Here is a 25,856-nt window from a genome sequence, read left to right on the forward strand (position 1 = left end):
TCCGATGTTCGGTGTCGAGGCACTAAAAACTACCTCGTTCTAGATAAGGGAAGCTAGACCCTCTTCATATGGTGTGATTTGGTTTGTATCGTTGTAGTTTGTTGATTCCTTGAGTTTGTGTACTGCTATGAGTGTCTGGACTGGCTGGAATATTTGTTGGGTGTGTGTGTATGCGTTGTGCTGGTGCGAACAATGGCGGGCACTAATAGTCTCGCCCAAGCGAGCTTGCCTCGCCTAAGCGAGATGTGCAGAGGCTCGCCCAGGGGTTTCTGCGCGAGTGGTCGCCCAGGCGACCAGAACGTGTTTTGAGCGAGTAGATGCCTCGCTTAGGCAGAGGGGATCTCGCCTAAGAGAGATTGTGCAGGGGCCACTGTACTCTTTGTCGAGCTCTCGCCTAGGCGGAGGAGGACTCGCCTGAGCGAGAGCCATTCTCGCTTGAGCGAGACCCTCCAGCCTGAGCGAGGAGCTGGGCAAGGATGCGTCCCGAGATGTTGTGTTCTTTGTGATTGGATGTTTAAATTGTGCTTATATGGGTTATTGTATGATGGCTTAATGGGAATAAGTATGCATGATTAGGAAGGGATTATATGTGGGTGATTGTGAGCTTGGCATGATTTCTATATGAGTTGTACATGAGAAGTTGGATACATATATATGTGTGTGTGGTCACAAATTTGGCATGAGCAACAATGGATCATGATGGTTGGTAAACCAGTGGCATGGTTTTGGTATGAGGAGAAACACTTTACTCATGGTTGGGAATAACGAGTTGGTATTGATTCGACATGTGAGAAATGAGGATTGGTTACGGATGTTGGTATGAAATATCATGTGTAATGTATGTTAAAATTCTTGGCTGTTTATTATGTTGGTCCGTGTCAATGTGTAATTCCTTGGAGTCTCTAGGTGAGACTTTCAGGGTCGTGCTTCAGTGGTCGGGACGTAATTCCATGGCCCCTGTTAGTAGGTGTCCATGGTGGTTCCCCATCTATATGGTCTGGTAAGGATTCAAGGTAAGGTTGCATTCTGACACTCTAAGGGGTCAGTTAGTCTCACTTAGAGCGGACTGACTCTTGTGGTGAGAGTAGCAAGAGGTCTGAAATTCATTAAGGGCTAACCTTGTGTGTGAGGGAAATTGATTAATTATAACACTTGTAACACTTAGCTCGAGGGTGAGCAGAGGTATCCACCACAAGTGTAAGCATCCGCTGAATCTGACCAGGTTATATGTATCCGGATGAGTCGAGTCTTAGTGTATTAATTGAAGGGTCATAGCATGCTTGGGTGATAGATGTATATTGTATGTGTGTATACTGAATTATGAAAGTACATTTGATTGCATGGTAAATGTGTTGGTTCTAGCTTACCCTTTCTTTTTGGTTGTTTTGTATGTTGTTCTTCTATCTTCACGATGATCATCAATTTTATTGATGGGAGCAGATGCGAGAGGTAACCGTGGTCAACAGGGGAGAGACGAATCTGCTGCTTAGCCTCTTTGGGCTGGACTTTCTATCCTTCTTGGGTTATCTTTGGGGCTACGACCCATGTACTTGTCTACCTTTATATTTCTCTAGGAACCCAGTAAACTGTTTAATATGTTTCCTCTATTTTTGGTGGCATCGCAGTATGCCTTGGTCTGTACGGTGTTATATTTAAACTCTAAGACTGCATTGTTATATTATAATTGTGTGACGTTTCTTTAATGACGCGTATTAATTAAATGGAACGTTACATTTATGGTATTAGAGCGGTCATTCCTTAGGTCTGTGAACTTGGATGTCCGCTTAGCTTTCTCTGTGTCTTCTGAGTGTTCTTAGTTAAATTCTTGCCTTATTCGAGCCTAACCAAGTGATTTTCTTTGTGCCAATGAACTATGACACCTCCTCGTAGGACTTCACAATTGTCCTAGGGTGACGTGCCCGATATCGCCAGGGCAATAGAGGCGATGGTGGCCGCCATGACACAACAGAGCACCGCGATGATGCAGCAGCACGAAGCAACCATGCAGCGATAGGCAGCATCGCTTGAGTAGCAACAACTTGTGATGCAGCAGATGGAGGCTACTAGGGCAGCTGTTGAGGATACCCATCGGCAGCATATGGAGGCCCTTTACCAGCTGGAGGAGAACAAGACGGTTGCCCCTGCGTTTGGCCCAGAGCCACGAACGCTAGTTAGGGAGTGGAGTCTGGAAGACTTCTTGAAACACCATCTCGTGAAGTTCAACGGGAAGACGAGCCCTGACGCAGCAGACCAGTGGCTAAAGGATCTGGAGAGGATCTTTGATGCAAAAACATGTCCAACGGAGAACAGGTTGGCTTTCACAGTGTACATGCTCACCGAGGAGGCCGAACATCGGTGGACCAGCACCAAATCCATCATGGAGGAGAAGGGAGAGCCAGTCACATGGGAGGCTTTCCTGGGAAGGTTTCTCTTAGAGTATTTCCCCAATAGCGTTAGATATGCCAAGGAGGTGGAGTTCCTCCAGCTCACCCAGGGAGGGAAGTCCGTAGCTGACTATGCTGAGAAGTTCAAGCATCTCAGCCGCTTCTACATCTTGCCACTCGATGAGGAGTGGAGATGTCGCAAGTTCGAGAATGGGCTGCATGGCGACATTCGCTTGATGGTGGCACCTTTATCCATTAAGGATTTCGTCGCTCTGGTGGAGAAGGCCAGAGTAATAGAGAAAATGAAAAACGAAGTGCAGGGCCAGAGGCCTCAACAGTCACAGAGGGTAGGCGGACCATCTGGGTCCAAACCCAGACATGAGGAGCGAAGGAGACCATATGACAGACCTCCTCTTCAGCCTCAAGGGTCTAGGGGTCTTCCTCCCCAATAGGGTCGCGTGCAGTGTTACATATGTGGGGGTCCTCACCTGAGGAGTGCCTGCCCATGTATGGAGGGTTATCGCAGATGCAACAACTGTTGCAAGGAGGGCCACTTTGGGAAGGATTGTCCCACTTTTGTTAGGACAGCGACACGCCATCCGGTTCAGGCTTCTCACCAATATCAGCAGAGAGACAGGGGCAACAGGTCTTAGGCGACGGGCCGAGTTTATGCTATGACAAGAGCGGAAGCTACAGGTTATGGTAACCTCGTGATGGGTTTTTGTTTGATAGCTGGGATGAAATGTTGTGTGCTATATGATTCTAGAGCGACACACTCCTTTGTGTCAGATGCTTGTGTGGAAAAGTTGGGTCTGCCGGTGATTGAGCTGCAGTGTGAACTTGTGGTATCTACTCTGGCATCGGGTTTGGTCAGGACATCGTCCTTGTGTGCTAGGTGTCCTGTGGAGGTGGAGGGACGCAGATATAAGGTGAATTTGATATGTCTGTCTCTCCAAGAGTTAGAAGTAATCCTACGGATGGATTGGCTCTCGACCAACCGCATCCTTATAGACTGCCGGGAGAAGAGGTTGTTGTTTCCCGATTTAGAGGAGCTTGAGTTGGTGTCTCCTCAGGGGGTGGTGAAGGAGATTTAGAGTGGCGCACAATGCTTCATAATCTTCGCCCGTATGGAAGTGGGGGAGAGAGAGAGACCATCAATTATACTTGTGGTACATGAGTTTGAGGACGTGTTTCCGGATGAAGTACCTGGGTTACCTCTCAGTAGAGAGGTGGAGTTCTCTATTGACCTAGTACCGGGGACAGGTCCGGTATCGATGGCTCCATACCGCATGGCTCCGGTAGAGTTGGTGGAACTCAAGAAACAGATAGAGGAACTAATGGAGAAGCAGTTTATCCGACCCAGTACTTCGCCGTGGGGAGCACCAGTGTTGCTAGTAAAGAAGAAGGATGGGAGTTCACGTCTATGTGTGGACTACAAACAATTAAACAAGATGACTATCAAGAACAAATATCCGCTTTCGAGGATTGATGACTTGATGGATTAGTTGCATGGGTCATCAATGTTCTCGAAGATAGACCTACGGTCAAGATACCACCAGATTTTGGTAAAGGCTGATGATGTGCAAAAGACGGCCTTCCGATAACGGTATGGACACTATGAGTACGTGGTTATGCCTTTTGGTGTGACCAATGCTCTAGCAGTGTTCATGGACTACATGAACCAAATTTTCAGACCCTTCTTATATAAGTTTGTTGTGGTCTTCATAGACGACATCCTTACTATTCTAAGACTCAAGAGGAGCATGCAGAACACCTGAGATTGGTGCTTGGTGTTCTGAGAGAGAAACAGTTGTATGCCAAGTTGTCCAAGTGCGAATTCTAGATGGATGAGGTTCAGTTTTTGGGACATGTGATATCCGCCCAGGGGATTACAGTGGACCCAGCAAAGGTTGAGGTGGTAGTAAAGTGGGAAAGTCCTAAGTCGGCCACAGAGATCAGGAGCTTTGTGGGGTTAGCAGGCTACTATAGGAGATTTATAGAGGGATTCTCCAAGATAGTGGCACCCCTGACACTGCTTACCCGGAAGGACCAACCCTTCACTTGGACAGATAAGTGTGAGGAAAGTTTCTAAGAGCTGAAGAGAAGATTGACCAGCGCTCCGATACTTGTGATCCCGGATGTCGGGAAGCCATTCGAGGTCTACTATGACGCCTCCCACCTCGGACTTGGTTGTGTATTGATGCAGGAGAAGAAGGTTGTGGCATATGTTTCAAGGCAACTTAAGATTCATGAGAGAAACTACCTCACTCATGACCTAGAGTTAGCAGTCATAGTGTTCGTCTTGAAGATTTGGAGGCATTATCTCTATGGCGCTCAGTTCCGTGTGTTCAGCGATCATAAGAGCCTTAAGTATTTGTTTGACCAGAAGGAGCTGAACATGAGGCAGAGAAGATGGATGGAATTCCTGAAGGACTATGATTTCGAGCTCCTATATCACCTCGGGAAGGCGAATGTAGTGGCAGATGCCTTGACTAGGAAGACAGTGCATACCGCACACCTTATGATTAAGGAGGTGGAACTACTAGAGAAATTCCGCGATATGAAGCTACAGGTGGAGGTAGGATCTGAGTTCATTAGATGTAGTACCCTAACTATATCTAGTGACTTCTTGGGCTCAGTGAGAGAGAGGCAGTTATTGGATGCTAGTCTGAACAGAGTCAGAGAATAGCTTGGGTCAGATGAGGCTAGAGATTTTGCATTGGGTGGTGATGGTATATTGAGGTTTCAGGGTAGGGTATGCGTACCTGATGATGTCGAGGTGAAAAGGTTAATTCTGGAAGAAGGACACAAGAGTCGTCTTAGTTTGTATCCTGGCATGACTAAGATGTACCAAGATCTTAAGGAGACCTTCTGGTGGCAGGGAATGAAGAGGGATGTTGATCAGTTTGTATCAGCCTGTTTGACATGTCAGAAGGCGAAGGTGGAGCATCAGAGACCCGGTGGGATCCTACAGCCCTTGGAAATACTAGTGTGGAAATGGGACAACATCTCGATGGACTTTGTGACCCATTTGCCACGGACCTTTAGAGGACATGACACCATCTGGGTGATAGTGGATCGGTTGACCAAGAGTGCCCACTTCTTGGCGATGAACTTGAGGATGTCCATGGCCAAGTTAGCCCAGATGTACATTAAGGAGATCGTGAGGTTGCATGGAGTACCTACGAGCATAGTTTCTGACAGAGACCCACGGTTTACGTCTCGGTTCTGGCAAACCTTATAGGAAGCTTTGGGGACCAAGTTGACTATGAGCTCAGCCTACCATCCCCAGACTGATGGCCAATCAGAAAGGACCATTCAGTCACTTGAGAACTTGCTACGGACGTATATATTGGATCACCTGGGGGCTTGGGATGAGGTGTTGCCTTTGATTGAGTTTACCTACAACAACAGCTTTCATGCGAGCATTGGCATGGCGCCATACGAGGCTCGTTATGGTAGGAAGTGTAGGACCCCCCTATGTTGGTATCAGAATGGGGAAGCAGTACTCGTCGGGCCAGAATTGTTGGAACAAACTATCGAGAAAGTCAGGATGGTGAGGGGTAGGATGCAGGCCTCTCAGAGTAGGCAGAAGGCTTATGCAGATCGCAGAAGAAGACCTTTAGAGTTTGCAGCGGGCGATCATGTGTTCTTGACGGTGACCCGAACCACGGGCGTGCGAAGGGCTCTCCGCTCAAGGAAACTTTCTCCTAAATTCCTTGGTCCATATCAAATCACGAGGAGGATTTGACCAGTGGCCTATGAGATAGCTTTAACCCCGCAGTTGGCCAACCTTCACCTAGTGTTTCATGTATCACAGCTGAGGAATTATGTTTTCGACCCGTCCCATGTACTAGAGGCTGAAGATATACAGATTAGAGAGGACCTCACAGTGGAAGTACCACTCATCGCTTTAGAGGATAGCAAGGTTGAGGAGTGCCGAGGAAAGGCCGTCAGCTTTGTTAAGGTCATCTAGGATCGAAGAACGGGTGACTCGACTTGGGAGTTAGAGGAAGACATGAGAAAATCACATCCACACATGTTTACCTAGTGAGTCTTTATTTTCGAGGTCAAAAATTTTGTTATTGGAGGGAATGTAAGGCCCAATTAATTCCGCCCTTTTTTATTTTATAGATTGTCCAATCTTTGGGCCTAAGGGGAGCTGGCCCAATTCGTTTTCTGACCTAAAGTGCCCAAACCCTAATTTGAGCTCATTTTCGTAAAAACAGATTTCCCTTCCCTTAGAGTTGCTGCCACCTCTGCTAGGGTTCTAGAGCACACCTTCAGTTCACGTTCCGCTTGACTTCGTTCTTGACCCACGTAAGTGTTTCCAATCCATGCTTCTAAAATCTCTGGTCCTATTTTTCGTGTGTAATGTTAGAGCTTTAGTAGTAAACACTCCTTGTTCGTTTTTCCAGCTTTGCGATCTTCTGCTAGAGTTGTGGTACTCCACTGTTCGGTGTCGAGGCACTTAAAACTAGCTCGTTCCAGGTAAGGGAAGTTAGACCCTCTTCATATGGTGTGATTTGGTTTGTATCGTTGTAGTTTGTTGATTCCTTGAGTTTGTGTACTGCTATGAGTGTCTGGACTGGCTGGAATATCTGTTGGGTGTGTGTGTATGCATTGCGCAGGGGCCACTGTACTCTTTGTCGAGCTCTCGCCTAGGCGGAGGAGGACTCGCCTGAGCGAGAGCCATTCTCGCTTGAGCGAGACCCTCCAGCCTGAGCGAGGAGTTGGGCAAGGATGCGTCCCGAGATGTTGTGTTCTCTGTGATTGGATGTTTAAATTGTGCTTATATGGGTTATTGTATGATGGCTTAATGGGAATGAGTATGCATGATTAGGAAGGGATTATATGTGGGTGATTGTGAGCTTGGCATGATTTCTATATGAGTTGTACATGAGAAGTTGGATACATATATATGTGTGTGTGGTCACAAATTTGGCATGAGCAACAATGGATCTTGATGGTTGGTAAACTAGTGGCATGGTTTTGGTATGAGGAGAAACATTTTACTCATGGTTGGGAATAACGAGTTGGTATTGATTCGACATGTGAGAAATGAGGATTGGTTACGGATGTTGGTATGAAATATCATGTGTATTGTATGTGAAAATTCTTGGTTATTTATTATGTTGGTCCGTGTCGGTGCGTAATTTGTTTATGAAATATCATGTTGTTTATTACGGACACACTTTTCGTTTAAAGTTTCGTTCCTCCTTTTAATTTGTTTTTAATGATCACCAATGCATGTCTTTGGTCTGTAAAAATTTTCAGCTATTTATGCTGCTGCTCTGACATAGTATGAGAAATGCCAATTAACATTTTGCTCTGCATTATGCAGAAGGGTAAAGCATCATTGGCCAAACTTTTCGTCAAGTTTTTTGTCGGTGACTGTCACTACCAATGCATGTCTTTGATCTGAGACAGTATCAGGAATCCACCGATGATGCTGCCAATTAACGTTTTATGAATCCAGCCATGACTTCTGCTCTGCATTATGCAGCAGAAGGCGAAGAGGACCATTCATAAAAACTTCTTACCTCTGCAATCTGCATGTTTGCCATATGTACAAGGATTCAACGTTCTACCAATCAAAATCTCTTAAATATCATAAATATTTTGTTTCTATATATTCACGCATCACTGTATTAAGGAAAATTCCAGCTAAAAAATATGTAAAAGATAAAGATAAATATCATATCGGATGAAAGGATGGGTCAGACTAACATTGTTTTGTTTACAAAGAATGCACACATTATCATTCTATGAAGTTGTTTTTCTCTATAAAAAGTGATTAGTTATTGTAGTTTAAAATATAGATTTTACTAATAAGCTGACAAACACCAAAATTATTTCTTCTCTTCCGAAACATTTTCTTTAACAAATATTAGTTTAATTATTTCTTCAAGAGTGTATATAAAAAAATAAGTAATTAACACAGCACTTGTTACTAACAATGTATGTATCACAACATTTATTGTTTGCATTGAAAATCTAAGTAATTGAAGAGAGATGGAGCTGCATCGTGTGAATAAAGACAGAAGAAAGACTACACCTAAGTATTCTTTAAAGTGTTGGATTCGTAGATATTTCTTTTCACTTAAATAACATATTTTACATTTCTTTTTCAACAATATATTATGTCAATTATTTCCACGTCTAAAATTTCAGTTTCAGAGAGAATCCTGAACACCGATCGACGCAGAATTGAAAAACCAGTCGAATTTCAATTTGTGAGGAATTGAATTTTGAGATGGGTTTTAGTATTTTTTTCTTTTTGTTCTTTATTTAAAAATAAAGAATGAAGGAAATTTTTAAGAAAATAATTAAACAAATGATTGGTTTGAAATATAATTATGTAAAAAACATCTATCTAGAAAAATAAGTGTATAAAAAGAATAATTTAGATAAGAAAATATTTGAAAAAATACTTATATATATATATATACTTAAAATTATATATTTTTAAATAATTAGGTAAATAATTATGTAAAGAAAAAGAATAATTTATAAAAATTACTTTGTAAGTAATATAATTCCTTGTTTTTTCATCACTTATTTTTATTATAATTTTTTTTTATCGAATTTCTATCTTTGAGCGCCTAGCTCAAAAGATGTTAGATAGCATAAAAAAGAGAAGAGTATGTGCCTAATTTTGTGAATAATGGACAAACACTTCTTTTCTTTCTTAAATATGTGAATAATCCTTAATAGTATGTGCCTAATTTTGTGTAAACATCTTTCATCTGTTTCCAATGTCTTAAAGAACACTGTTGTATTTTTACAAAAGACTTTGTTACTAAAATATTGTATTCAAAGAGTTTAATAGTACATTCAACATCTTGTCAGGAGTACTATCGAAAAAGATAACATTTTCTTATAATTCTTCATGTCAACAATTGATCATTTATGAAAGGATAATGATAGAATGTCCCTTTTTTTTGACCCCGAAGTTACCCGCTTACGTGGCAGTCATTATTTTAATAATTTTTAACCAAACGGGAGCAGAAACGCGTGAGAGAAGGTGGAGTGAATGGTGAGGTTGTGATACACGCGCAAGAGAGGAAAAAGGAAAAGTTAGAAAAACAGAACTTTCCTTTGCGGTTTAAACTAAAGGCGAGAGTGCGGCGAGAGTGCGGATTGCTGTCATAGCTTCGTGCGTCGAATTGGAAGCCCTAATTTGAAGTGTTCTTGTTCTGCAAATCAAAGGATGCTCTGGTTTTACTATCCGATTACAAACCCCTATTTTTATGATGTTCTTCCCCAAATGAAACCACTATTTTTGTGATGTTTTTCCGGAAATGAAACCCCATTATCGTATTTTCTTGTTCGATGATTGAAATGGCATTTTGATGAGTTGTTCCCCAAATTGATGCTCTGTAAATCGTAAATGTTGTCGTGGATAGTTAATTGAAATGTGAACTGTTTTGTGTAACCAAAAATGCGAACTGTTTCGGCAGTTAGGGTCGGGTGGCTACAAATGCGAAGTGCAGTTGTGTTGTTGGATGTTCGAAACTGAGTTTGTTGGTTTCGAACATGTAATTGAAACCTATGAAACATTAAGTTGTGTACAATTCTATTTGTTGTGTTTCTGTTGTGTTATGGTGCAATTAATAAATAATGATTTTTCTAAAGTGTTTGTGGTGTTATGTAGTGCATGTACAAAAAGTTCATCGTAAAAACGCAGTTATGGAAACACAAAAGGACACTTGATTAACGAACCAGAAAAGTTCGTTTTTAATTGAATTTTGAATTCCAATTACTTATTTAGGTTGTTTGGTGATGATTCATGGTGATGGAATTATTTCGATGGCCATTCGATTGTGTCGAAACCCTATTTCAAGTAATAATACAGTGTAAAATAAGTTGCAGTATTGGCAGTACAAAAAGTTCATGGTAAAAAGGCAGTTATGGAATCACAAAAGGACACTTGATTATCGAACCAGAAAAGTTCGTTTTTAATTGAATCTTGAATTCCAATTACTTATTTAGGTTGGTTGGTGATGATTCATGGTGATGAAATTATTTCGATGGCCATTCGATTATGTCGAAACCATATTTCAAGTAATAATACAGTGTAAAATCAGTTGCAGTACTGGCAGTACAAAAAGTTCATGGTAAAAAGGCAGTTATGGAATCACAAAAGGATACTTGATTATCGAACTAGAAAAGTTCGTTTTTAATTGAATCTTGATTTCCAATTACTTATTTAGGTTGTTTGGTGATGATTCATGGTGATGGAATTATTTCGATGGCCATTCGATTGTGTCGAAACCCTATTTCAAATAATAATACAGTGTAAAATCAGTTGCAGTACTGCATGTACAAAAAGTTCATCGTAAAAAGGCAGTTATGGAAACACAAAATGACACTTGATTAACGAACCAGAAAAGTCTGTTTTTAATTGAATCTTGAATTCCAATTACTTATTTAGGTTGTTTGGTGATGATTCATGGTGATGGAATTTTTCGATGGCTATTCGATTGTGTCGAAACCCTATTTCAAGTAATAATACAGTGTAAAATCAGTTATAGTACTGGTAGTACAAAAAGTTCATGGTAAAAAAGCAATTATGGAATCACAAAAGAACACTTGATTATCGAACAAGAAAAGTTCGTTTTTAATTGAATCTTGAATTCCAATTACTTATTTAGGTTGTTTGGTGATGATTCATGGTGATGGAATTATTTCGATGGCCATTCGATTGTGTCGAAACCCTATTTCAAGTAATAATACAGTGTAAAATCAGTTGCAGTACTGCATGTACAAAAAGTTCATCATAAAAAGGCAGTTATGGAAACACAAAAGGACACTTGATTAACGAACTAGAAAAGTTCGTTTTTAATTGAATCTTGATTTCCAATTACTTATTTAGGTTGTTTGGTGATGATTCATGGTGATGGAATTATTTCGATGGCTATACAATTGTGTCGAAACCCTATTTCAAGTAATAATACAGTATAAAATCAGTTGCAGTACTGCATGTACAAAAAGTTCATCGTAAAAAGGCAGTTATGGAAACACAAAATGACACTTGATTAACGAACCAAAAAAGTTCGTTTTTAATTGAATCTTGAATTCCAAATACTTATTTAGGTTGTTGGGTGATGATTCATGGTGATGGAATTATTTCGATGGCCATTCGATTGTGTCGAAACCCTATTTCAAGTAATAATACAGTGTAAAATCAGTTGCAGTACTGGCAGTACAAAAAGTTCATGGTAAAAAGGCAGTTATGGAATCACAAAAGGACACTTGATTATCGAACAAGAAAAGTTCATTTTTAATTGAATCTTGAATTCCAATTACTTATTTAGGTTGTTTCGATGGCTATATGATTGTGTCGAAACCCTATTTCAAGTAATAATACAGTGTAAAATCAGTTGTAGTACTAGCAGTACAAAAAGTTCATGGTAAAAAGGCAGTTATGGAATCACAAAAGGACACTTGATTATCGAACAAGAAAAGTTCGTTTTTAATTGAATCTTGAATTCCAATTACTTATTTAGTTTGTTTGGTGATGATCCATGGTGATGGAATTATTTCGATGGCTATACGATTGTGTCGAAACCCTATTTCAAGTAATAATACAGTGTAAAATCAGTTGCAGTACTGGCAGTACAAAATGTTCATCGTAAAAAGGCAGTTATGGAAACACAAAAGGACAGTTCATTGAAATACCAGAAAACACAAATATCAGATTTTTATGAAAAGCTTAACTTTCATTACATCACATGAAATTGTTTGAAGATCATAATTAGTCGTCCCACAAACATTTGTTGACAAAGACTGTAATGAATTCATCAGCATCAGTGTGATCCACTTGAAAGAGCACACGATCCCCTTCTTTGAATTGATGTTGATTGCAAAATTCCTTCCAGCCCTTCCCTATCTTCATCGAGCGGGGTGAATCTGAAATTAGAAGTTTGCAAACTACCGCAGTATTGGGGCCACTAAGAACGACTTGATTGATATGCTTGCTCCTTATCAAGGTACCAAATTTGGCGTTTAGGTCCTGAATGGCAAAAATTTAAAAATGAAGTATTAGGTTTCCGCGGAACCCGCCGCCTCCAACAACCCAAACCACTCTGCACAACTCCGCTATCCGCTTCCACTGCGACCCACAACACCAACCTTTATGGAACGATAACCTTTTGGGGAAGAGAATGCCTTGCGATTCAAATGCCTCTCTGCTTGCTTGTGCGTATCTGCTCCAAGAAGAAATTTGAGGGGAAGAAACGAGGGAAAACGCGCAGACAATGTGTTTTTTTAAAAACTTTATCCAACTCAAAGCGCGTGCACATCACGCTAGATTTCCTTTGCCGCTGCCTTCAATTGCCGTTTTCTTAAAAAATATTAAAATAATAACAGCCACGTAGGCGGGTAACTTCAGGGTCAAAAAAAGGGGGCATTCTATCATTATCCTTTATGAAATGTCAGATTAACTGCTTTTAAGCAAACAACGGTAGTTTATTTCAGTAACTTCTTTGTGATTTGTGTATTATAGTACTAATTGGGTTATTTTTGTCTAATAGTACTTGTGTTTTTGTATTATATTACAAATGTATGTGAGATTGTAACCACTTGGATGGCTCATTATGGTAGCTGTTTATGATGTCGTTAATTGTATTTTTTTTTCTATCATTACATTATAATGAATATTCAATTTAGTATGAAACATTTATTTGACTAAATTGATAATTTTTTTATTAAGTAAAATTTTATTTATACTATACTAATTTTTATATAGTTGTTCATATGTTTATAATACCTAAAAAAAACTACAAGAAATTGAATTACGGGTAATGTTTAATAAAAATAATTAAATAATGATAGAATTTTTACAACCACATCCTTGGATTCGGATATATATATATATATATATATATATATATATATATATATATATATATATATATATATATATATATATATATATATATATATATATATATATATATATATATTTAACCTAAAATGTTCACACATCAGCGTCTCCTCTCGTCTTTCCTTTCTATATGTCATCGTATTCTCAAAATTGCTGTCGCCGGAAGTTGCTTTAAGTTTTCAAAAAGGTTTTCACATTTTAGTTTAAATTTATTTCTTAGTAGGTGGTTGTTACCTATATATATGTTTGAAAAATCTGGTTTATGGTTTATGTACTTGTAATGCATATTCTGAATATATTTTACATATTACAACTACTTATGATTTTTCTTTTTCATTTCCTGGTAAGTGTTTATTTCCGCGAACTTCTTTCAAGATATATATCTAACTACATTAACAAAACATTTTGTTTATTCATATGATAAAAGAAAGTAAAATAGCTTATCTATTTCAGAAATGTAATACTTAAATTATTAGACTTTATATGTGTGGCAGAGATCTTATTCACAAATAATATTTACTATTATTTCATCTTCTAAACCATTTGATTTTGCAAACAGGTAAAAAGAGATCGAAGAGATCGAAGAAATGTATGGAAGTATGTTATCTCAATGCATAAAAAATCTAGGGATGTTGCTGTAAATCAAATGAACGATTCCATCTCTTTCACAGAAAAAACATTACGGTATCACACCAGGTTAGCATATAAAAACTCTTGCAACACATAAATGTTGTGTTTTAGAGCATGCAAAGCAACATTGTGTACAGTCAAGAAATAATTAATTAAATTAGTTAAATAAAATTAGAAAAAAAAATCTGTGTTGGTTAGTTATCAGCAAATTCTACCAATAATACCTAAAATAATATAGGACAATAATATTACAGACAATAAATATTTTGACATTATTTTTTGTTTCTCTGCATCCAATTGACACTGCTAAGTTATTATTATTATTATTATTATTATTTTTAAAGGCAGCGATGGATCCTAAAGATTAATATATGGAGAAAGTTCAGTGAAGCTGGTGGTGGGTGAGTACCTTTGTATGTTATTTGTATGTTATTGCAAGTATCAGCATTCATTGACTAATGCTAATCACTTCTTTACTTTCATCTCCTCAGGAAACTTATGGAGGCTGAGACCAGCTTAGCTTCTCATACGAGGTCGTCACTGACTTCAGAAATTCAAGTCAAAAGCCGATAGATAGAGTGATTATAAATTTTTATGTATTCTTTTTGTTTTCCGTTTCATTTCAACATGTAAATCAGTGTGTCTTTTCTTTAATCTCAAAGTTTATTATGTTCGATGTTAATAATGATATTTCCTCTCATACTCTCTATTCTTGTTTTGCTGGGACGGAAGTTTTAAACATCATTATCTGATATACAGAGAAAAGTAAAATGCATGGTTGGAAAAAGAAAAGGAAAACGTTGAAATGTGTGCCATATGGATATCCAATGAGTTTACTGATACAACGTATTCAAAGTATTAATTAGGTTAGAAAACACAAGACTACTGCAAAGAAAAACAGTAGCTGCTGCATTAATTAGGTTTTATAGAGAAAAACAAGTCAATGGAATGTAAATAACTTCTTACAGTCACTGCCAACGATGCTTGGATTGAAGTTTTACGTGGTTTAATGGAAATCAATGCATGTGTACTATGAACCCCAATTAACACTTTTGCTGCCATTAATTTAATTCAATGAAACGAGAGAAAGAGAAAGAGTGTGAATCTGTAACTTTTTATGATATCTGGTTGAACCATATTTCTTGAGAAATTAAAAAAAAAATGAAGAAAAGAGAATTACTGTTGCTGGGAACATTTTTCATTTAAAGTTTTGTCACTATCTATGATGTTTCTTCTCTTTAATTTACTTTTACTGATGCATAACAATGCATGTCTCTGATTTTAATACATATATTTATCTGTAAAATCATAAAAGTTCGTAAAACTAATGATAAAAGATTTTAATACATATATATATATTGCCAGGCCAGCAACTTAATAAAAAAATAGTCCACACACTTGGCACAACTTGATGCGAATAGCTTTAATATTTTTTATGCCTAAAATTTGTAAAACAGATTAATATAACTTTTTCTGTAACAATAAAGAATATACTAGTATATATAAAAAAATTTAAAATGTCTCGATCCATAAAATAAAATTCTTCAAACTTCAGACACATGTAACAATATATATAACCATAAATCATAATTTGGCTAACAACAATATGCACGAATCAATATGAAAAAAAAAATTGTTATATTGATTATAGCCTCCTCTCCACTAGGTTAAGTGAGACATGAGTTTCTCAAATTTTAGGCTTTTTCTCCTCATAGGAAGAGAGCCCAATACCTAACAAATCTCCCCCTCACAACTATGTGGAGATAACCGCCAAACCGGTGATCTCACAACAAACTTCAAACTTCCCTCTTGGCAATGCTTTAGTCATCATATCAACACCATTATCATCTGTATGAACCTTTTCCAACTCCAACAACTTAGCATCCAAAGCATCACGTATCCAATGATACCTCACATCAATATATTTGGATCTAGAATGAAAAGTTGGATTCTTACCAAGATGGATAGCACTTTGGCTATCCACAAATAATGGATAGTTGTTCTGCACAAAACCAAGCTCCTGCAAGAATTTCTTCAACCATAGCAACTCCTTGCATGCTTCAGTAATAACAATGAACTTTGCCTCTTCAAAACACTCAGGTTCTCCACCGTCAGTCAAGGTTATGTACTCATCACAAGAATAAGAATACCTTGTTGAAGGTTGTTTCTGTCTATTAGACCTCCTGAGTTGGACTTGAGATTGTTCAGGTACATCACCAAGATCATCATCATCATGTTCCTCTTGAGCATCATCAATTGGAACCTCTACTCCACTTCCAACCTGTTGATCATCAACATCACCATGTTGCTCATTGTCTTGAGCTTCCGTTTCAACATTCTCCAAATTGTGAGCGGGCAACCTCATCGGATTACCATCGGTGAGATTACTATCTTTCTCAGGTGTGGTCTTCTCCACCTTATAAATGTCTTCAATGGTCTGATCTTGCATGAATTGTACATCACGGCTTCTAACAAGCTTCTTCTCAACAGGATCATAAAACTTGTAGCCAAATTCATCCTCACCATAGCCAATAAAGATACATTGCCTTGTCTTTTTATCTAACTTAGATCTTTCATCCTTAGGAACATGAACAAATGCCCTGCAACCAAAGACATGCAAATGGTCATAGCTAACATTCTTACCAAACCAAATTTTGTTTGGCACCTCAGTATTCAAAGCAACTGCGAGAATGAGATTAATAACATGCCAGCTGCAAGCAATGCCTCTCCCCAGAAGTGCTTAGGCATCTTTGCTTCTGAAAGCATACATGTAACCCTTTCAACCAAGGTCCTATTCATCCTCTCCGCTAGACCATTCAACTGAGGAGTTTTAGGAGGAGTCTTCTCGTGTCTAATACCATGCTGCCCGCAATAAACATCAAAAGGTCCACGGTACTCACCACCATTATCACTATCATTTCAGCTTCTTGCTTGATTGCCTCTCAACCATAGCATGAAATTCCTTGAACTTTTCAAGTACTTGACCTTTCCGCTGAAGAGCATAGACCCATATCTTCCTGGAACAATCATCAATAAAAGTAACAAAGTAAAGTGCACCACTAAATAAATTTACCTTTAATGGGCCACAAACGTTAGAATGCACCAATTCAAGCAATTCTGACTTCCTTGAGGGTGAATGCTTCTTAAAAGATACCCTGGTTTGTTTACCAGCCATGCAATGAGAACATTTCTCCAATGCAATAAGCACATCCTTTTTAGCTAAGCAGTTAAGCCCTTTCTCACTTATATGACCAAGCCTCCGGTGCCACAAAGATGCCTCCATATACATAGCATTCACACTGTCTTTAGCAACCAAAGCTTTAGTCCAGTACAATTTAGATTGTTTCTCCCCTCTGGCCATAACCAAGTTACCTTTAGTGAGCTTCCATTTACTAGAACCAAAGTGATTGTCATAACCACAATCATCAAGCAACTGCACAAAGATTAAATTAAAACGAACATCCGGAGCATGTTTGACTCCTTTAAGCAACAACTACACTCCCATGTTGGTTTGCAGGCAAACATCACCAACACCAATCACTTTAGACTCACCATCATTACCCATTCAACACTCCAAAATCACCAGAAGTGTAAGATGTGAAGAACTCCTTCCTAGGTGTAACATGCAGTGTAGCACCACTATCAATAATCCACATCCTCTCATCAAATACAAGATTAACGGACTCAAAGTCACGAAGAAGAACAAGATCACCATCTGTAGCAGTAGTGACACGATCATCATCATCATGGTCATTCTCTCTTTGTTTGCCCTTCTTGTCTTTGTTCTCCTTTTTCCACTTAAAATAGTATTTCTGAATGTGTCTAGTTTTATGAAAAAAATTGCACTCTAAATTCTTGTATCTTGACTTGGACGTGCTCCTACTCTTCTCTCTACCACCTTTATGTTCCTTTTTCTGACTTCTCCCCCTAGCTTCTGTAACAAGCATCTCAGACTGAGATGAAGAACCATGTGCCTTCCTTCTCATCTCTTCATTAAGAGCACCGCTTTTTGCCATCTGAAAGAAACAACATCTTTCGAGGCATAGTTCGTAATTGAAACCCGAAATACTTCCCAAGACTCTGGTAGAGTATTAAGCAACCATAATCCCATAACTTCGTCATCAAACTTTATGCCCATTCCTGACAATTGATCTAGGAGCCCTTGAAACTCATTTAAGTGATCAGAAATAAAAGAATTCTCTCTGTACCTCAAATTCATCAAGCAATTTAATAAATACAATTTATTATTGCCCGACTTAGAAGCATACAAAGACTCAATCTTCTCCCACAATTTACTTTTACTGATGCATAACAATGCATGTCTCTGATTTTAATACATATATTTATCTGTAAAATCATAAAAGTTCGTAAAGTAAGGATTCAACGTTGTACCAATCAAACTCTCAGAAATATGATAAATATTTTATTTCTATATGTTCATGCATCTCTGTATTAAGTAAATTCCAGCTAAAAAATATGCAAAAGATAATGATGAATATTAGTTTAATAAGTTTAATGGTTAGCATTATTAAAAAAATAATGAATATTTTGTATGTTTATTTTTTATAAATATGAAAAAAAAAATAATGTAAATATGTATATTGTGAAATCGAATGGAAAATGAAATTTTTACCGATGATAATATGATTATTTATATTAGAAAAGAAATAACTGAAATTTTAATTCAAAGAAAAAGAATAATTTACCAAATATTATTCAATGTCTTTTTATCACTTATTTTTATTACATTTTTGTTTATTACTTTCCGTCTTTGAGCACCTAGCTAAAGAAGAGATGGTTAGATATATAGCATAATAAAAAAGAGTCTGGGAGGATTAAATCAAGATTTATGTAAATGCATATAATCAAATTAAAATCTAAATTGGGGCATATCAAGTCTAAATATAATGAAATTTCTATAGTCTTGTACACTTTTAATTATAGCTAACCACGTCATCTTCTATCACTTATTTTCTTTTTATATTCAAATCAAACATATAAAATTGATTAAAATGATGTAAAGTTTGTTTATAGTTTTTATTTATCATCAAAGAAGAATATTAATATATACACAGAAACATTTTAGGGGTGCCTCAACCCTTATACAGATCCTAATTTTACATTGAGGTTCTTAGATAAACAAAACAATCTAATAGATGTGTATAGCAAAAAGATTAAAGGCAAATAGAGTACCTTACATATTCAAAGTACAACTAAAAAATACCACCTTAAGAATATCCACTCATAGGAACTTATTCAAGTTGGTAAACATTGACAATTATTGGATTCATTCCCTTTAGTCCAGTGCTAGATTCAAATACGTTCATGATCTATTTGAGAGCTTCCTGATCAGTAAACAGCAAAGTGTTGTGCGTCCAGTAAATCATTGCACCTTTGAAGACTTCCCTGTGAAATATTTTGCATAAAACAAAAGAGACCTCTAGACTGAATAGTCTGAGTGGGTTATAACACATGTTTCCTCCATATCATATTTTGATTGGAGGATTCTACGTTATTGATTTGATGCACTCAATTGGGCACAAATTCCAATCATTATAAGAGAAATGGACATGTGAAACTTTGTATTTCATCCATGTCCAAGCATTTAATTGTGCCAAAGTAAATATTTCCTCTGGATTCACTTTCCCTTGTTTAAACACAATCTTATTTCTATGGTTCCAAATATTCCAAATAATTGATATCCATAAGCCCTTCCATATTTTATTTTCTTTGTTGTTTAAGGCCATTAAAGAAAATTGTTGGAAATACATATTTAGTTGATTATGTTGCATTGAAAAGTTTGTTTATAGTTGTGTAGTTAATATTCCAAATCATTAAAAAAAAAAAGAATCCAATACACTTAAAGAGTAAAATTTTTTGTCTCTTCTCCCTTCCATACCCATGTGTCTTATTATTTATATATATATTAATCAAAACTAAATATATTAATCAAAACATAAGGTATCTACCATATAAAGTTGTAGTAGTTGTTCATCAAATACAGTAGATTTTCAGGCCTTATTTTAATTTAAGAGTTTTAATGTTAAAATTGTAAAAATGGGTCGATTATTGTTTTTTTTAATATAAGGGTAAGTTGTCAGGATACAAGACAATATTACATGTAAGTCGTCTTATATTCAATCAATTTCTATTTTTTTTTAGGAAGCAAAGTCTTCCTAATACAGGACGATCTCAGTTTATGTAAAAAGTGAAGTCGTCAAGATATATAATGACTACACTTTTCAATTTTTTTCATTTTACAAATTATAAAAAAAAGATAATCTCTATAAATAACAAAACTTATAAAAAAAATTAAAACTGCAACATTTATAAAACAAATAGAAAAAAAAATTAAAATGAAGTCGTCATTTGTCTTGACGACTTCACTTTTTTCATAAACTGAAACCGTTCTTAGGACGAATTTGCTTTAAAAAAAAATAGAAATCAGTAGATACAAATGTTATCCTATATCCTAGAAAAGTCAAAAATCCGTTTTTAAGAATTTGGATTCAAAGAAACCTTGAAATAATGAAAAAAAAGATAAACTTTCTTTGATTTATAATATTAAAACTCATTGTCTCAAACACTTGCTTCCTATGCACTTGAAAATTAGTTTGATTGGTACAATGTTGATAATATCTGCATATGATAGATACGTAAGCTTATACTTTTCAATTATCTAACGTTGTATACAAAAATGTCAAATTGGATATTCAGATTCAACAATGCATGCTTCTATCTTAAATACAAATTTACCCTTTGAAACTCTTAATTTAGTGTTAAAAGTTTAGTTTATTGTTTTCTGAAAACACATTCATAATAAATAACATCTTCATTCATAATGAAATTCTTCATTGTGTTGTTCATATCTAAATAATTTAGTTATAATAACGAATGCAATACTCTAAATAACAATATAATAACATCCTAATGAGCTCAAAGTTCAAAAATGAAATTTTATATAAAAAAAGAAATACTAACTTGTAACATTTTCTACAGCTATATAACTCTTTAGTTTTTACTTAACTTGTCATGTGAGCAATACATGATCTGACATATTAGTTAAGTGTAATTTATTTCTAAACAAATTAACCTCAATGCATTCATGTAGTTTTGAGATATTACTACTAATCAGGATTGTTTCAAAGCAACAAGTGTTGTTATATTAATGTAGTTTGAATGCTTTTGCAGTTCACTTTGTCAGAATTACATTTGATATAAAATTAGATAAATTAAATGAAATTCTGACAAACTGAACTCTAAAAAAATAAAACTGCACTAATTCAGTAATCATTGTTGTTTTGCAACAGTTTTGAGCTAAATATATCAAATCATATATATACATATATATATATATATATATATATATATATATATATATATATATATTATATGCATGAGAAGTTAGGTAAAAGTTGAATAAATAGTGTAGAAGATCGTGTTTAATAAACACAAAAGGAAGGATTACATGTCAGTATTTCTTTATGGGTGTTGCATTCCTTAATCACATTATTTAAATGTGGATAACATATGATAGATACATTGAGATGGATCGTTGAATCTGATTATCAATTTGGCATTGAGATATATTTTTTATAAAAATATAAAAAATCCACATAGAAACAAAATATCTTGAACCTTAGGAAGTTTTTTACAACACACACCAAGATCTTGTATAGTACATTTTTTTAACCACTAGTTGTGAAATTCTATTATAGAAAAAAAAAATATTTTGATCACCCTAATCAAGAACAAAAATACATTAAAAAAATTAAGAAATAAAATCACTTTGACAAGCTTTAAACGAAAATAAGAAATGATGATTTTCAATGTTATTATTTGCTTAATTCACATCTCAATAGATCCTAACTATTAATATTTTAAGTAACTTTAATAGATTAAAACATCAGTTTAAATCAATTATAACAATGACTCAGACAACAAGTATCTGCAAATATGTTTTCTTGACAGAAAATATGACTACAGATGAAAATTCAAGTGTTTTGATTTTTTATTTTTTTTACGTAAATGTTCCATGCATTCATAGTCCACCAAGAAAACAACTTGTCTTCAAGAAAGCTTTTCGTCACCAATTTTGTGTCTGACTTTGTTCTCGAAAATATCAATGGCCAATTTTAATTCTTACGTCAAAATAATATTTTTAATATACACAATATGTGGACCCACTATCTCATTTATGTAGTTGGAAAATGTAATTATTTTTTATAAAATAATACTAATAAGTAAATGCACAAAATAAATTAGAAAACAACTTTTAGGATATATATATATATATATATATATATATATATATATATATATATATATATATTAATTGAATTTAAATAATAAAATGTAATACTTTTTTATTTATTTTACTTTTCCATATAAAGATACTATTAATTTGAATATTATTATAAAGATGATTTACTTTAGTTTAGAGTACATATATACACGGACCTATTTGTAATATAATAATTAATTAACAATAAAATTTTCCAACCACATATTAATTGAGATAGTGGGTGTTCATATTTGTGTATATAAGTTTAATGTCCTCATATTTGTGTATATAAGTTTAATCTAATAGGTTAAAACTTCACACTTTCTTTGGCACCTTTTTCTTTTTCTTCTTTCTTTGTTTCTTTTACACACCCTCAGAATTTAATATAATTTGGAGAGTTAAGGATATATGTATTAAGTGTTCTTTTTAATATGTAATAGTAAAATACATTACCAAACGATAAAAATATATTGCGTATGAGTTGAGAAAATGACAAAATCTGAAATTATTTCAAGGAATAATCAAAAGAATTAACTTAATAGCACAGACGAAATATGAGATAAATATATTTTGTTGGATTAAACTATAAAATTTAGTCTCACAAAGGTAGAAAGGGTAATACAAATGAAAATGTATGTGGATTGTTATAGTATGGTCTATTTGGATACATAGGAATAACATCATATTTAGAAGTAAGGTAAAAGATGTTGAGGAGATCTTTAATCTAGCTCAAGTTCAGATATAGACTTGAATTACTAATAAAGTTCCTAAGACAAGCTTCTTTTACTCGGATTGGTGTTTATGTCATTACATGCATAAAATTTGTAGGTCTTTAATTAATCTAGTGGGTCTAAGTATACATAAATATGAAAGCATTATGGATGTTTGATCTAGCTGGAGCGCATGCAATGCAAAAGAAAAATAAATAATCATACACTGTGTATAATACTTGGATGGAGAGTAGGGTAGGGTGAAAAGTAGTGACCACAATACAAAATCTTACGATTCTTTTCATTAGTCTAGGGAATTTAAAATATCTTGTCTATGTACTAACCATTCTAGATTCCTAGTCCACATTTGTCTTTTGGTGTTGCAGAAGCTCCTTTTCTTACAATCATAGCTTTGGAAACTTCTTGTGACATCCCCAAAGGCATGCTGAATGGCACTATAAGGAAAATAAAAAGAATCCCACATCAAGGAAAGACATGGAACCTCACATCTTTTTCTATAATATGGAGAAACTAGGTCATTTTGGTAGCTAAAATTTAGCTAGCTAATTTTTAGTGACCATTTCCTTTGGTAGCCAAAATCATAGTAGCTAATTTTAAAGACCAATTTAGTGACCAATTATAATTTTTTGTTCATAATAGTGATTATTTTAGTAACCAATAATTTTTTACTTTGCGAACTAGTATCAAAATTGATCACTATAGTAACTAACAACTTTTTGTCACTAAAATTGGTTACTAAAAAAGTATTTTCTTGTAGTGTTTGGTTGTTTTAACCTTTTACAAAATACAATATCATCTTATTTAAGTTATATATATATATATATATATATATATATATATATATATATATATAATATGGATGATAGCTCAACTAAAACTCAAATGAGAATGAGTTAAAAGAACCACTCTAAAAACACAATTATATGCAACCAAGAGCTAAACCCAATACCCTACATTAACCTATTACAAGATAAAAAGAATACCCATTCATGAGATATGTACATTGAGACGGGTTAGTGTTTTCTATGCTACACCTTAACAAATTTGTTTTGTATCGTGTGGTAGTTTCAGACATGAAAGATCAATGACGATTACTTTGTCATTGTCCACTATGAATGCTCTCTTATCCATCGTCTCTGCAAAAGTGAAGAAGGAAACTCCCTTGTTAATAACACTCCTCCTGCATGCTTCATACCTGCAAAAAGAAATGAAGAATTGCTCTTTCCAACTCTAACCATCTCTATGAAAAAATCGTCCAGATGTATTTTTAGTAAGATTAACATGACATAAAATCTCCACAAAGGAAGACATTTTTCACATCCATAATGTTATTTCATTCAAAATGAACGGGTAGGGCAAGAACAAATCAAACTATATTCATCTTTTGTAAATAAAAAAAAGTTTATCATAATCAACATAAGTCTGAGAATATCCATTTTTAACCAATGTATCTTTATACTTGTCTATTGATTCATCTGCCTTTCGTTTCATTATAAATATTCATATGCACCCTACTGTCTTCCTGTCTCTTGTTTGTCAACAATCTACCACGCTGAGTAATATATCCATATTTTTCTTGTACAAAGTGTGATTGCTTATGCAAAAAAATACGAAGCTGATGTGCAGTTTGAAATCATGGCATTTATTCGAGAATATAATAACGACGCACCAACCAATATGATTTGGGAGTTCATGGAAAAAGAACTAAACGATTCCTTGAATATAGAGTGATCCTGTAAATTTCATATACTTTTTTTTTTCGTTTAATTTCTATTGTATTTTTTGTTCAGTTTCAAGATATGTTCATCATGTTCCTCTGATTTCTGAAATTTCATCCAGCTATCATAAAAAGTTACAGATTCATAGTCTTTCTCTTTCTCTCGTTTTCTTGAATGAAATTATGAAGAATAAAAAACGACAAATTCATAGTGAGACATTTTTTAAGGTGGTCCTCCGCTTAGCCGTGATGCATGCAAAAACGTTAATTGGGATTCATAAAAGTATGTCAGAGCAGCATCATCATCGGTGGATTCCTTCTACTGTGTCAGATCAAATACATGCATTGCTAAAACTTAATCGAGAAAAAAAAAAATCGACGAAAAGTTTGGGCAGTGTAATTCAATTCCTTCTGACAGATGCTTTTGGCTTTTTATTTTCAGAAATTTTCTCTTAAAGCAGTAATATCGCAATTTACCATAGTCTTGTGTTTTGTAACTTACTTCACCATCTCAATGCTACATTAATGTTTTCATGTTAATCTATTTAACATTTTAAACCACTTGCATGTTGAAATGAAACTTTGATTACCAAAGTAAATGGATATTTGAATACATTAATGCGTTCATGTTATTCTGTTTCACACTTTAAACTACTTGCATGTTCAAATAGAACTTTTCCTGAGTAAAGTAAATGCATGTTTGAATACACGTTGCATCATCCACGAAGCATAAATTCAGTAACTTTTATGAGTCAAAGACAGTTTTCCTTTTCTTTTCCCAACCATGCATTACTTTTCTCTGTCTTAGATGAATGATGTTTCAAAGTTCAATGTTTACGATGGTCAAAATATGATTTTGCTCACAATCTTAATTTTTTCTATCTGTGTAATGAAATGTAGTCTATTTAGCTTAAAGTATAAACCTAATTATAAAAGAGATTAGTTAGAGACATATTTTCCATACTATTCTATATATTTTCAAACCAACCGTTGAAGAACCATCATTCAATTGAAAGAAACCAGTGATTTGGGTATAATATTAATAAAATGCTGCGACGATAAATTATGGAAGTAACGTTTAATTTAATTGAGAAAGAGTCTAATACCCAACAATCTTTGTTTATTATCAATATTAGTTAATTATTAATGTATTAAATCATGTCAAGCTATTTACACCATAATAGCATATTTTCAATCAGTTTTTACCATATTAAAAGAC

General features: G+C 35.2%; 2 protein-coding genes across 2 annotated transcripts; both read left to right on the forward strand.

Moving 5' to 3' along the window:
• The first annotated feature begins 2,893 nt into the window (after positions 1-2,893).
• LOC146881561 (uncharacterized) lies at positions 2,894-3,478 on the forward strand. The gene is made up of 2 exons (XM_085669236.1): positions 2,894-3,030; positions 3,151-3,478. The coding sequence occupies exons 1-2, from the start codon at positions 2,894-2,896 to the stop codon at positions 3,476-3,478; spliced, it is 465 nt and encodes a 154-aa protein (XP_085525362.1).
• A 1,742-nt stretch (positions 3,479-5,220) lies between these two features.
• On the forward strand, positions 5,221-6,360 carry LOC146881562 (uncharacterized). The gene is made up of 4 exons (XM_085669237.1): positions 5,221-5,373; positions 5,629-5,763; positions 5,878-6,042; positions 6,169-6,360. The coding sequence occupies exons 1-4, from the start codon at positions 5,221-5,223 to the stop codon at positions 6,358-6,360; spliced, it is 645 nt and encodes a 214-aa protein (XP_085525363.1).
• Positions 6,361-25,856: the final 19,496 nt, after the last annotated feature.

This window comes from Vigna unguiculata, chromosome 11 (assembly GCF_037176805.1).
Source record: "Vigna unguiculata cultivar grain cowpea cultivar isolate G323 ecotype 2 chromosome 11, ASM3717680v1, whole genome shotgun sequence".
NCBI classification, from domain to species: domain Eukaryota; kingdom Viridiplantae; phylum Streptophyta; class Magnoliopsida; order Fabales; family Fabaceae; genus Vigna; species Vigna unguiculata.